At 42.5% G+C, this 10,644-nt stretch overlaps 1 protein-coding gene across 1 annotated transcript in view; it reads left to right on the forward strand.

Moving 5' to 3' along the window:
- Positions 1 to 2,487: 2,487 nt before the first annotated feature.
- MFN1 (mitofusin 1) overlaps positions 2,488 to 10,644 on the forward strand; it is a 51,557-nt gene continuing 43,400 nt past the window's right edge. Inside the window, exons 1-3 of the mRNA XM_011980377.1 lie at positions 2,488 to 2,607; positions 3,674 to 3,792; positions 6,716 to 6,851. Of these exons, the coding sequence (XP_011835767.1) occupies positions 3,681 to 3,792; positions 6,716 to 6,851 (248 nt within the window). The 5' untranslated portion in view covers positions 2,488 to 2,607; positions 3,674 to 3,680. The remainder of the gene's footprint in view (positions 2,608 to 3,673; positions 3,793 to 6,715; positions 6,852 to 10,644) is intronic.

The raw sequence follows: 10,644 nt of genomic DNA on the forward strand, positions 1-10,644 counted from the left end.
GCCACCATGCCCGGCTAATTTAGGAAAAAATCAACTTTGTAAGAAAAACAAATTCCTGAAAAATATGAAGTAAATAATAGTCATACATGGATATGGAAAACATTGGGTAGATGATACATGAATGACTGAAATTGGAGAATATAGAATTCCAGATTAAACTTATTTATAAATATTTGAGAAAAATGATCTTCTAACATCATTAGTCAAATGCTTTTTAAGGTAGAATGGACATGACAAACTCCCAACCACTCTTCAAAGAATTTTCTTTAAAGTTAAAATGTGCCCTGTGTTTTTCATGGAATGTTATACCAAACACTTAGAGAAAATAACATATTAAAAAATAAAGGACAAAAGCATATGACTCTGATTTGTAATCCCTGTTCAGTAGCTATAAATTGTGTGACTATGATCACAAACAGTAGATGTAATGTTACTAAGTTTTTCTTAAATAGTCCATGGGTTCTGCAACTCCTTAAAACAAGCTTGTCCAACCCACAGCCCAATACAAATTTGTAAACTTTCTTAAAACGTTGTGAGTTTTATTTGCAATTTTTTGTTTTGTTTTGTTTTGAAGCTCATCAGCTATCGTTAGTGTATTTTATGTGTAACACAAGACAATACTTCTTCCAGTGTGGCCCAGGGAAGCCAAAAGATTGGACACCCCCTTCCTTAAAAAAAAAAATTTTTTTTTTTTTGACCTTAAAAACTTCTACTTTACGGGTTGGGCGCGGTGGCTCATGCCTGTAATTCCAGCACTTTGGGAGGCCAAGGCAGGTGGATCACCTGAGGTCAGGAGTTGGAGACCAGCCCGGCCAACACGGTGAAACCCTGTCTCTACAAAAATAAAAAATTAGCCAAGCATTGGTGGTGGATGCCTGTAATCCCAGCTACTCGGGAGGCTGAGGCAGGAGAATCACTTGAATCTGGGAGGTGGGGGTTGCAGTGAGCCGAGATCGCGCCATTGCACTCCAGCCTGGGCGACTGAGCGGGATTCCTCAAAAAAAAAAAAACAAAAACTATTTTACTATGCTTCTATTTAACCAACAGCAGCTATGGTATATCTACCAGCAAGCCAAGTGCTCAGGGATACAAAGATAAACTACGGTTCTTGACTTCAAAGAGATTTACTATATAATGCAGGAAACTGTCACCTTTCTGAACTACAAGTTCCTTAAATATCAAATTAACTTTCATGTATCTAAGTATTTGCTTTATGTATAACGCTACCTACCATACACATTTTTGTAAGTTTTTTATATACTTGTGATTCAGTACTTCCAAAATATATGCAGAATGACTAAAGTTTATACTCCCATCAGCAAGATCATGTTTCCTCACAGGCTTACCAACAATATCATACAGTTTTTAAATTTCCTGTAAATCTTAAGGGTATAAAGTAGTACATTATTATTGTTTAAATTTGCATAGATCTGATTACTAACAAAGTTGAGACTATTTTAATATGCTTATTAGTCATTTTCACTTTCATTTTATGAAATGCTTCTCCCTATCCTTTGTCTGCTTTTCTCTCTGTTGGGTTTTCTGCTCTATTTTCTGAAGTTCTTTTTATTTATTTATTTATTTATTGAGCCAGAGTCTCACTCTGTCGTCCAGGCTGCAGTGCAGTGACACAATCTCGGCTCACTGCAAGCTCCGCCTCCCGGGTTCACGCCATTCTCCTGCCTCAGCCTTCCAAATGGCTGGGACAATAGGCGCCCGCCACCATGCCCAGCTAATTTTTTATGTTTTTAGTAGAGACGGCGTTTCACCGTGTTAGCCAGGATGGTCTCCATATCCTGACCTTGTGATCCGCCCGCCCCGGCCTCCCAAAGTGCTGGGATTACAGGCGTGAGCCACCCCACCGGGTCTGGAAAGCTTTTAAACTCGGAAAGTGATATGATCTGGATTTTTCTTTTCTTTTTCTTTTTCTTTTTTTTTTTTTAATTTGGAGACAATGTCACGCTCTGTTGCCCAGGCTGGAGTGCAGTGGCACGATAAATCATAGTTCGCTGCAGCCCCGGGCCCAAACAATCCCCCCACCTAAGCCTCCGAAGTAGCTGGGACCACAGGTGTGTGCCACCACGCCTCGCTAGGTTTTTTAATTTTTTTTTTTAATTTTTCATTTTTTTATTTTGTAGAGACGGGGAGGACGAAGCGGCGGGGTGGGGCTCCCTATGTTGCCCAGGCTAGTCTCGAACTCCTGGTCTTAAGAGATATCCCACCCCTTCGGTCTCCCAAAGTGTCGGTATTACAGGCGTCAGCCACTGCCATCATTGGAAGCTAGCTAAGCCTAGGCTGGGCAGAGACTTGGACACCTTGAGGGGAGAAGGGAGGGTGAGAAGTTGGAAGGGGGAACGGAAAACCACTCTCCTGGTAGCAGTCCCTGCCCACAACAAACCTTGCCTTCTGCCCTTAAGGAAAATGGCGCCTGGCATAGATGCGCTTCCGGCCACGGAGCCAAACAGAACAGAGGAGGCAAGAGGCCGGAAGTGGCCGCCCTTTGCCACTCCCCCTGCCTCCTCTCCGCCTTTAACTTCTCGGGAAGATGAGGCAGTTTGGGATCAGTGGCTGAGTTGCTGTTGCCGGGTGATAGTTGGAGCGGAGACAGTGAGTGCCGGCTGCCTCGACAGCTAGCACGTTTGCGACGCTCGGAGTGACCTTCGAGCGACTGGGGACAGGGGGGCGGGAGTCGTGCATGCAGCGTTCCGTGACGAGGCGCCGCCCGCCGCGGTCCTGTGGGAAAGGAGAGAGCGAACCGTCAGGCGAGCGGGGCTGGCGGCCGAGTCGAGCCCACGGAGCCCACGAGGCCGAGCTCGGGGGTGGGAGTGGGGAATCCGGACCTGGACGGGCGCGCGCGGGGCTGGGGTGGGCTCTGGCCCCGACCACTGCGCCCGGTGTGGGAAGGCGGGAGGCTTTTACTAAGGCAGGTGTTCACACCGGCCGGACCGGGGCGTTGCCCCCACCCGGCTTTTCCCACGCAGCTCCTTCGCGCGGTCATTTCTGGATTGTCTGGAAGGATCCGCCTTCTTTATGGCCAGTGTTCCTTTCCATGTGCACACCAGGATTAGGCCGTGATTGTTTGTCTTTGGTGTCTTTTTCTTGAGAAACCACCTATGCTTTCTGAGACTCATATTCCTTGAAGTTTCTGATACTTTGGCTGGAAGCGTTAATGCCCTCTTTAAGCCTTACCTCCTCATTTGTAGTGATGAACTCCGTCTTTCTAAATGTCAGCCTCACGTTGTGATCTTAGAATTTTATTTCCTCACTCTGCATATCCACCCCCACTCACCTAGAGCTTCAGGTTGAGAAACTTAATAACTTCGTTATTGTTTGTGAACTTGGCTTCCTTTCACTAACCCTATTCCCTGATGTACTTTATAGTCACATGCAGTGACAAACTTAGTCACAATTAGTTTCATCTTCACCAAAGGGAAATTGAGTCGAAATTGCAACCAAAATTTTGGCTAATAGATTTCACTTATTTTAGTGAAATATCATTCAAAAGCCATCTCTAATTGTCTGACTAGAACACTCCCAAAAAAGAATTACCTAAAAACATTTTGCCAGCATAATTTATCTCATTGGGGAGTTGATGACTGTCACTGGTGTTTCATCAGTTTACATGTCTATCATCCACTTTAGTTTGTGCTTTTCTAACTTTATCTCCCCCTAGTAGCATAATGGCAGAAACTGTTTCTCCACTGAAGCACTTTGTGCTGGCTAAGAAGGCTATTACTGCAATCTTTGACCAGTTACTGGAGTTTGTTACTGAAGGATCACATTTTGTTGAAGGTTAGTTCTTCTTAAGTTCTTAAAGTAATTACTGTTGAAAATATATAAAAATGCGTATTCTTTCAACATTAGTTATTGAACACATATAGGGCATTGTACTGTATACTATGAGAAGTACCATAACGAGTAAAACCCATTTCTACCCTCCAGAAGGGGAAAATTAAATGGTATTAATAACAACTTTAGTATATTAATAGCTCATTTAATTTTTATCACCAGTAGGTAATGAAATAGCTATATTAATATATGAAATAGTTTAATTTTCATCACCACCATCTTTCATTTTAAAGATGAAGAAACAAAATCAAAGAAAAGTTAAACAGCTTGCCCAAGGTCACACAGCTAATAAATGCCCAGACAAAAAATCAGGCAGTCCACATTTAACCATTATACTTGTCTCCTCCCCAACTTAGCGGTTAAACCAAGACCTCAGGCATATCTCATTCTCTTAAATGAGGCTGAGTTGCAGTGGAAAGGGGCAAAAGGCATTTCATAACTGTTGAAACAATGGTGATGAGGAATGTCTTACTAGGGAGTACTTTTTTTTTTTTTTTGAGACAAAGTCTTGCTTTCTTGCCCAGGCTGGAGTGCAGTGCCGGGATCTCGGTTCATTGCAGCCTCCACCTCCTGGGTTCAAGCGATTCTTCTCCCTCAGCCTCCAGACTAAATGGGACTACAGGCACGTGCCACCATGCCCAGCTAATTTTTGTATTTTTAGTAGCGATGGCGTTTCACCATGTTGGCCAGGCTGGTCTCGAACTTCTGACCTCGTGATCCTCCCACGTCGGCCTCCCAAAGTGCTGGGATTACAGGTGTGAGCCACCGGGCCTGGCTGGGAATACTTCTTTGAAGATAACTGTTGAAATTTTTTGCTGGTTCTTAAGATTATGTACCTCTCAGCCGGGCACCCTGGCTCACACCTGTAATCCCAGCACTTTGGGAGGCCAAGATGGGTGGATTACCTGAGGTTAGGAGTTCAAGACCAGCCTGAGCAACATGGTGAAACCCTGTCTTTACTAAAAATACAAAAATTAGCTCGGCATGGTGGTGGAAGCCTGTAATCCTAGCTACTCAGGAGGCTGGAGGAGGGAGAATCGTTTGAACCTGGGAGGCAGAGGTTGCAGTGAACCGAGGTTGCGCACTGCACTCAGCCTGGGCGACAGAGTGAGACTCCATCTCAAAAAAAAAACAAAAAAACAAAAATTATGTACCTCTCAACTGTACAATGGAAAGGGAGGGATTCTATAAATTTTTCCAGCAACGCTGGAAACCTTTGATAGATTGGTAGAATCAAACTTTTTTTTTCATGTCTCTCGCAACCCTCTCTTACCAGATTTTGAGCTCCTTTAGGGCAGGAGCCTAGGACTCATTGTATTCCTAGCACCAGACTTGACACAATTGAATGCTGAATGAGAAAAAAAAAAATAGTAGTATAGAATCTTTGTTTCCAATTAGGAAATAATTTGAGCTGGCACAGTTGACTTTTGAAAAATATTTTATTTTCTAAAAAAATTAATAGGAAGTGAAAATGAAGTTAAATGTGTATTGTGCGTGTTATAGATCGTGCATTATGCTAGGCACTAGTGAAATGGCAGCTTTAGAATCTGAATTCAGTTTTAAAGGTTTTAGAACCTCAGTAAAAATGTTGCAAAAAGGAGACAAAGCAAATAAATCAGGAAAAACATACAAGAGCAAAAATAAAATGAAAAGCAAAAATAAATGTAATGATACTTAAACAAGTCTGTCCATTATTCACCAAATTGCATATATTTTATTAATGCATTAAAAAAGTATGGTGAGATATGAGAAGCTTAATTGGATGTGCACTGGGTATGTTTTCAGTGGCAGTGTTTGTCTCTAATTAGGGTCATTCAGATAGCCAGATGAATCTTTTTTGTTTTTGCTTTTTGAGACGATGTCTCGCTCTGTTGCCCAGGTTGGCGTGCAGTGGCATGATCTTGGCTCACTGCAACCTCCGCCTACCAGATTCAAGTGATTTCTAGCTAATTTTTGTATTTTTAGTAGAGATGGTGTTTTACCATTTTGGCCAGACTGGTCACGAACTCCTTACTTCAAGTGATCTGCCTGCTTCGGCCTCCCAAAGTGCTAGGATTATAGGCGTGAGCCCCCATGCCCACATGAATCTTCATGTCTTTACCTTCAAAAAGAGGTGATAAGAATGTAAACATCAGGTTATCTCCTATTCCTGAATTATAAACAAAATTGAAATATTTTTCTACTTTCAAACCCAGGCTTTTTTAACTACCTCCAGCTATAGAGGAGAGGTGAGGGCTGGGATGTGCAGTTAAACCCTAAACCTGATGAGAGTGAGACTGGGATACAATCTGATGAGATCGAGTACATTCAGGGTGGTATGGCTGTAGACGGGACACAACCTGTAATTCTCTTTCTTCTCTGTTAAATGAGCTGTTTCACCTCATCCCTGAGGGAAGCAGATAGAACGTGGTAAAGTAGCAGGGTCTTTCCTAGCTTGGAGACCTTGAACCACATCTTAATTTCTGAGGGGCTCCTATTAAACCTCACTTTTTTCTCAGTATATGGCTCCCCCTTCTGAGTTCAAGATCTGAAGATCCATCCTGTCAGGTTGGAACAATAATAGGTCAGTGTTAGGTTCTAGTTTCTCTGTTTAGAAATGTAGTCTTGTCTCAGGGGTAGCTTGTATGTTTGAGACCTAGAAGTACGCTTTTGATTGTGCCCTTGCAACGTTTAATATTCTTGAAATTCTTTTGGGTGGGATTCTTATGACCCATTGCCACAGAGTATGCACCTTTTACCAAACATTCAGATGCTGTGGGTGGCATGTTAACATAAAGCCAAAATACATACAATCTTAGGTATTCCATTATATAACTAACTTAATATTCATTTATATCACTTTTCTGACGCCATTTCAATTTCACAGCAACATACAAGAATCCAGAACTTGATCGAATAGCCACTGAGAATGATCTGGTGGAAATGCAGGGATATAAAGACAAGCTTTCCATCATTGGTGAGGTGCTGTCTCGGAGACACATGAAGGTGGCGTTTTTTGGCAGGTAATTATTTATTATTACTTCTAAGGTTAGTTTCCAGAAATCAGCTTTGTGTCTGATGTTTCAGCAAGTAATATTTCTCCCATCCTCCCCCAGCCCCGCAAGTTTCTGCCTGTGTTGAACATTAAAGCTGTTAGCATGTGAAAGAATTTGTACATTTTACTTCCTGGTATAAAATGAAGCTTTATGAAAGTCAGTCATATTTTTACCTTTTCATGATTCTCATCTCTAAGAATTGGCTCTTAGCCAGTTTTAAGAATGGAAATACAGATAAATGATAAGCATAATTTGTGATTTACTCTTTTAAGTTTACTTGATTATGTGAAAGTTTCAGAAGCTAGGATGAAATAATTTTTGTCAGACCTAGAGAGGCCTAGAAGGAAAGAGGCTCTTGTTTACGTGTCTGAGATAACTATTTCCAAGGACATTCTAGAAATTCTTTCAAATCTCCTGCTTTGATAAGACTTATCAATAAACATACTTTAGGGCTGCATTAATTTAGATAAAATGTTCCCAGGAGAGTTCTTGTCCAGTAATGGCATCTCCACCAATGAACTGACAATAGCTGGCATTGAACCTCTGGAACCAAAGAACTCTGTTTCTAGGCAGCTTATGTAAATCTCTTTTTGCTAATTAAAAAAACTCCTCTTACCCTCACTGAATGCACTGGTATGCCATTCCATGCATTCCAGATTATAATCCTTATTTTTGATTCCCAAGTAAACTCAGCATTTTTTTTTTTTTTTTTTTTTTTTTCTGACATGGAGTCTCGCTTTGTCGCCCAGGCTGGAGTGCAATGGCACACTCTTGGCTCGCTGCAACCTCCACATCCTGGGTTCAAGCGATTCTTCTGCCTCAGCCTCCCGAGTAGCTGGGATTACAGGCGTGCGCCACCATACCTGGCTAATTTTTGTATTTTTAGTAGAGATAGGGTTTCACTGTGTTGGCCAGGCTAGTCTTGAACTCCTGACCTCAGGTGATCCACCCGCCTTGGCCTCACAAAGTGTTGGAATTGCAGGCGTGAGCCACTGCATCTGGCCTAATTTTTTTGTTTTTTTTTTTTTGAGGCAGAGTCTCTTGCCAGGTTGGAGTGCAGTGGCACCATCTCGGCTCACTGCAACCTCTGCCTCCTGGGTTCAAGCAGTTCTCCTGCCTCAGCCTCCCAAGTAGCTAGGACTACGGGCGCATACTGCCACGCCTGCCCAATTTTTTTTTTTGTATTTTAGTAGAGTTGGGGTTTTACCATGTTGCCCAGGCTGGTCTCGAACTCCTGAGCTCAGGCTATCCACCCACCTCAGCCTCCCACAGTGCTAGGATTACAGGCGTGAGCCACTGTGCCTGGCCCTGGCCTAATTTTTATATTTTTATTAGAGATGGGGTTTCACCATGTTGGCCAGGCTGGTCTCGAACTCCTGACCTTAAGTGAACCACTCTCCTCGGCCTCCCAAAGTGCTGGGATTACAGGTGTGAGCCACTGTGCCTGGCTAATTTAGAGGTGATTTTCTTCAGTATCTTTCTTAAGGTTGACAATTATCAGGTTCACAGGTTGTAAGGATTATTGGGGGAAGAAAAGGGCAGTGATCAGGTATGTCTTCCAGAGTTTTCAACTCCATCATTCCCAGAGGGAGAGTAGGAGGCACCATTACGTTGGTGTCACTATCCAGAGTTGATAGGGTGATCTCTGCCACAGCTTATATGCAAAGACAAATAAGTAGCTCCATAATTGGTCATTCAGCTATCATGTGCTGTGTACCAACAGAGGCATTTATTTACTAAACTGACTTCGTTGGCCTTCTAAGCTATTTCCCATGTTAGGGCTTTTGCCCTTGCAATTCCCTATGCCTACAACTCTCCTTTCCTTGTTCTATCTATATCTGATGCCTTCTTATTCTTCATATTTCATCTTAAATGTTACTACCTTGGATACCTTCTCTGACCAGTCTGTCTAAATTATTCCTTCTCAGTTATTTTCTGTTAAAGCACCCTGTTAATGTCTTTCAACACTTTTCACAATGCTCTTATTTTATGTTTTTATTTTCTGCTTCTCCCATTTGACCATATTCTCAGGGCCTTACACAGAGTCTGGCATGAGACAGCTCCATTTAAAAAGATCCTACTTCAGATTAGGGTGGAGTAGGAAGGAAGAGCCTCCTGGGAAGGTGATGACTCAACTGTCCTACCGAGAATGAGAAATAGGTATAGCTTTGGATGTGAAAAAGGTCCAAAAGCTCATTTCTTGCAGAAAGCCATAAATAGAAAGGGGGAGAGAGACCACAGTATGTTTGGAGAACTCAAGTAGTTGAATTTAAGGCATTATGAAACTAGCAAAAGAAGAGACTTTGTAAGCAAAAGTCAGATTGTAAAAGACCTTATATTAATATATCATGCTAAGGAGTTCTGCATTCTTTTATTTTGGAAAATAGTCATGAGAGGATTGGATGTTACAATTATAACCTTAGATATAATGGGGAGAATGAATTAAATGAGAACAGGAGGTAGGAGGCAGTTATAGTATTGTTACCAGAAAGGGGTCCTGATCCTAACCCCAAGAGAGGGTTCTTGGACCTTGTGCAAGAAAGAATTCCGGGTGGGTCCATAAAGTGAAAGCAAGTTTATTAAGAAAGTAAAGGAATAAAGAATGGCTGCTGCATAGGCAGATCAGCCCCAAGAGCTGCTGCTTTGCTATTTTTATGGTTATTTCTTCATTGTATGCCAAACAAAGGGTGGATTATTCATGAGTTTTCCAGGTAAGGGGTGGCAATTCCCAGAACTGAAAGTTGGTACCTGTCCCCCTCTTTTTCTTTTTTTGGGAGATAGTTTCGCTCTTGTCATCCAGGCTGGAGCACAATGGCATGATCTTGACTCGCTGCAACCTCTGTCTCTCAGGTTCAAGCGATTCTCCTGCCTCAGCCTCCCTACTAGTAGCTAGGTTTACAGGAGTGTGCCACCACGCCCAGCTAATTTTTGTATTATTGGTAGAGATGGGTTTCACCATGTTGGCCAGCCTGGTCTCGAACTCCTGACCTCAGGCCATCCACCCACCTCGGCCTCCCAAAGTGCTGGGATTACAGGTGTGAGCCACCATGTCCGGCCAGTACCTCCCCTTTTTAGCCCATATAGCCATCCATTCTGGATGTTGCCATGGCATCTAAACTGTTACGGCACTGGTGGGAGAGTCTTTTAGCATGCTAATGTATTATAATTAGTTTAATGTATATTATATACATATTATATATATATTACAATGAGTAGTGAGGACGACCAGAGGTCACTTTCATCGCCATCTTGGTTTTGGTGGGATTTGGTCACTTCTTTTATCAGCAAGGTCTTTGTGACCTATATATTGTGCCAACCTCCTATCTCATTCTGTGACTTAAAATGCCTAACCTACTGGGAATGCAGCCCAGTAGGTCTCACCCTCATTTTACTCAGCCCCTATTCAAGATGGAGTTGCTCTGGTTCAAACACCTCTGACAAGTAGTATAGGCCATAAATTGTGTGTGTTTAATTCAACTATATATATTCAAGTGTAGTTACCAAAAAGGCGGTTGGAAATATGAGACTTGGACTAGGGAGAATTCCAGGAAATTTAGGAATTATTATTGGCTTATGTTGGTGATTGAAATCACAGGAGTTGATGAGATGATCCAGGGAGAGTGTGTAATGAAAAACATTGGGGAGAGGAAGAGGGACTATCCATGGAAATGCCAGCCAGGGGCCAGGCATGGTGGCTCACGCCTGTAATCCCAACACTTTGGGAGGCCGAGGCAGGTGGATCACCTGAGGTCAGGAGTTT

Source organism: Mandrillus leucophaeus, unplaced genomic scaffold (assembly GCF_000951045.1).
Source record: "Mandrillus leucophaeus isolate KB7577 unplaced genomic scaffold, Mleu.le_1.0 Scaffold211, whole genome shotgun sequence".
NCBI lineage: Eukaryota > Metazoa > Chordata > Mammalia > Primates > Cercopithecidae > Mandrillus > Mandrillus leucophaeus.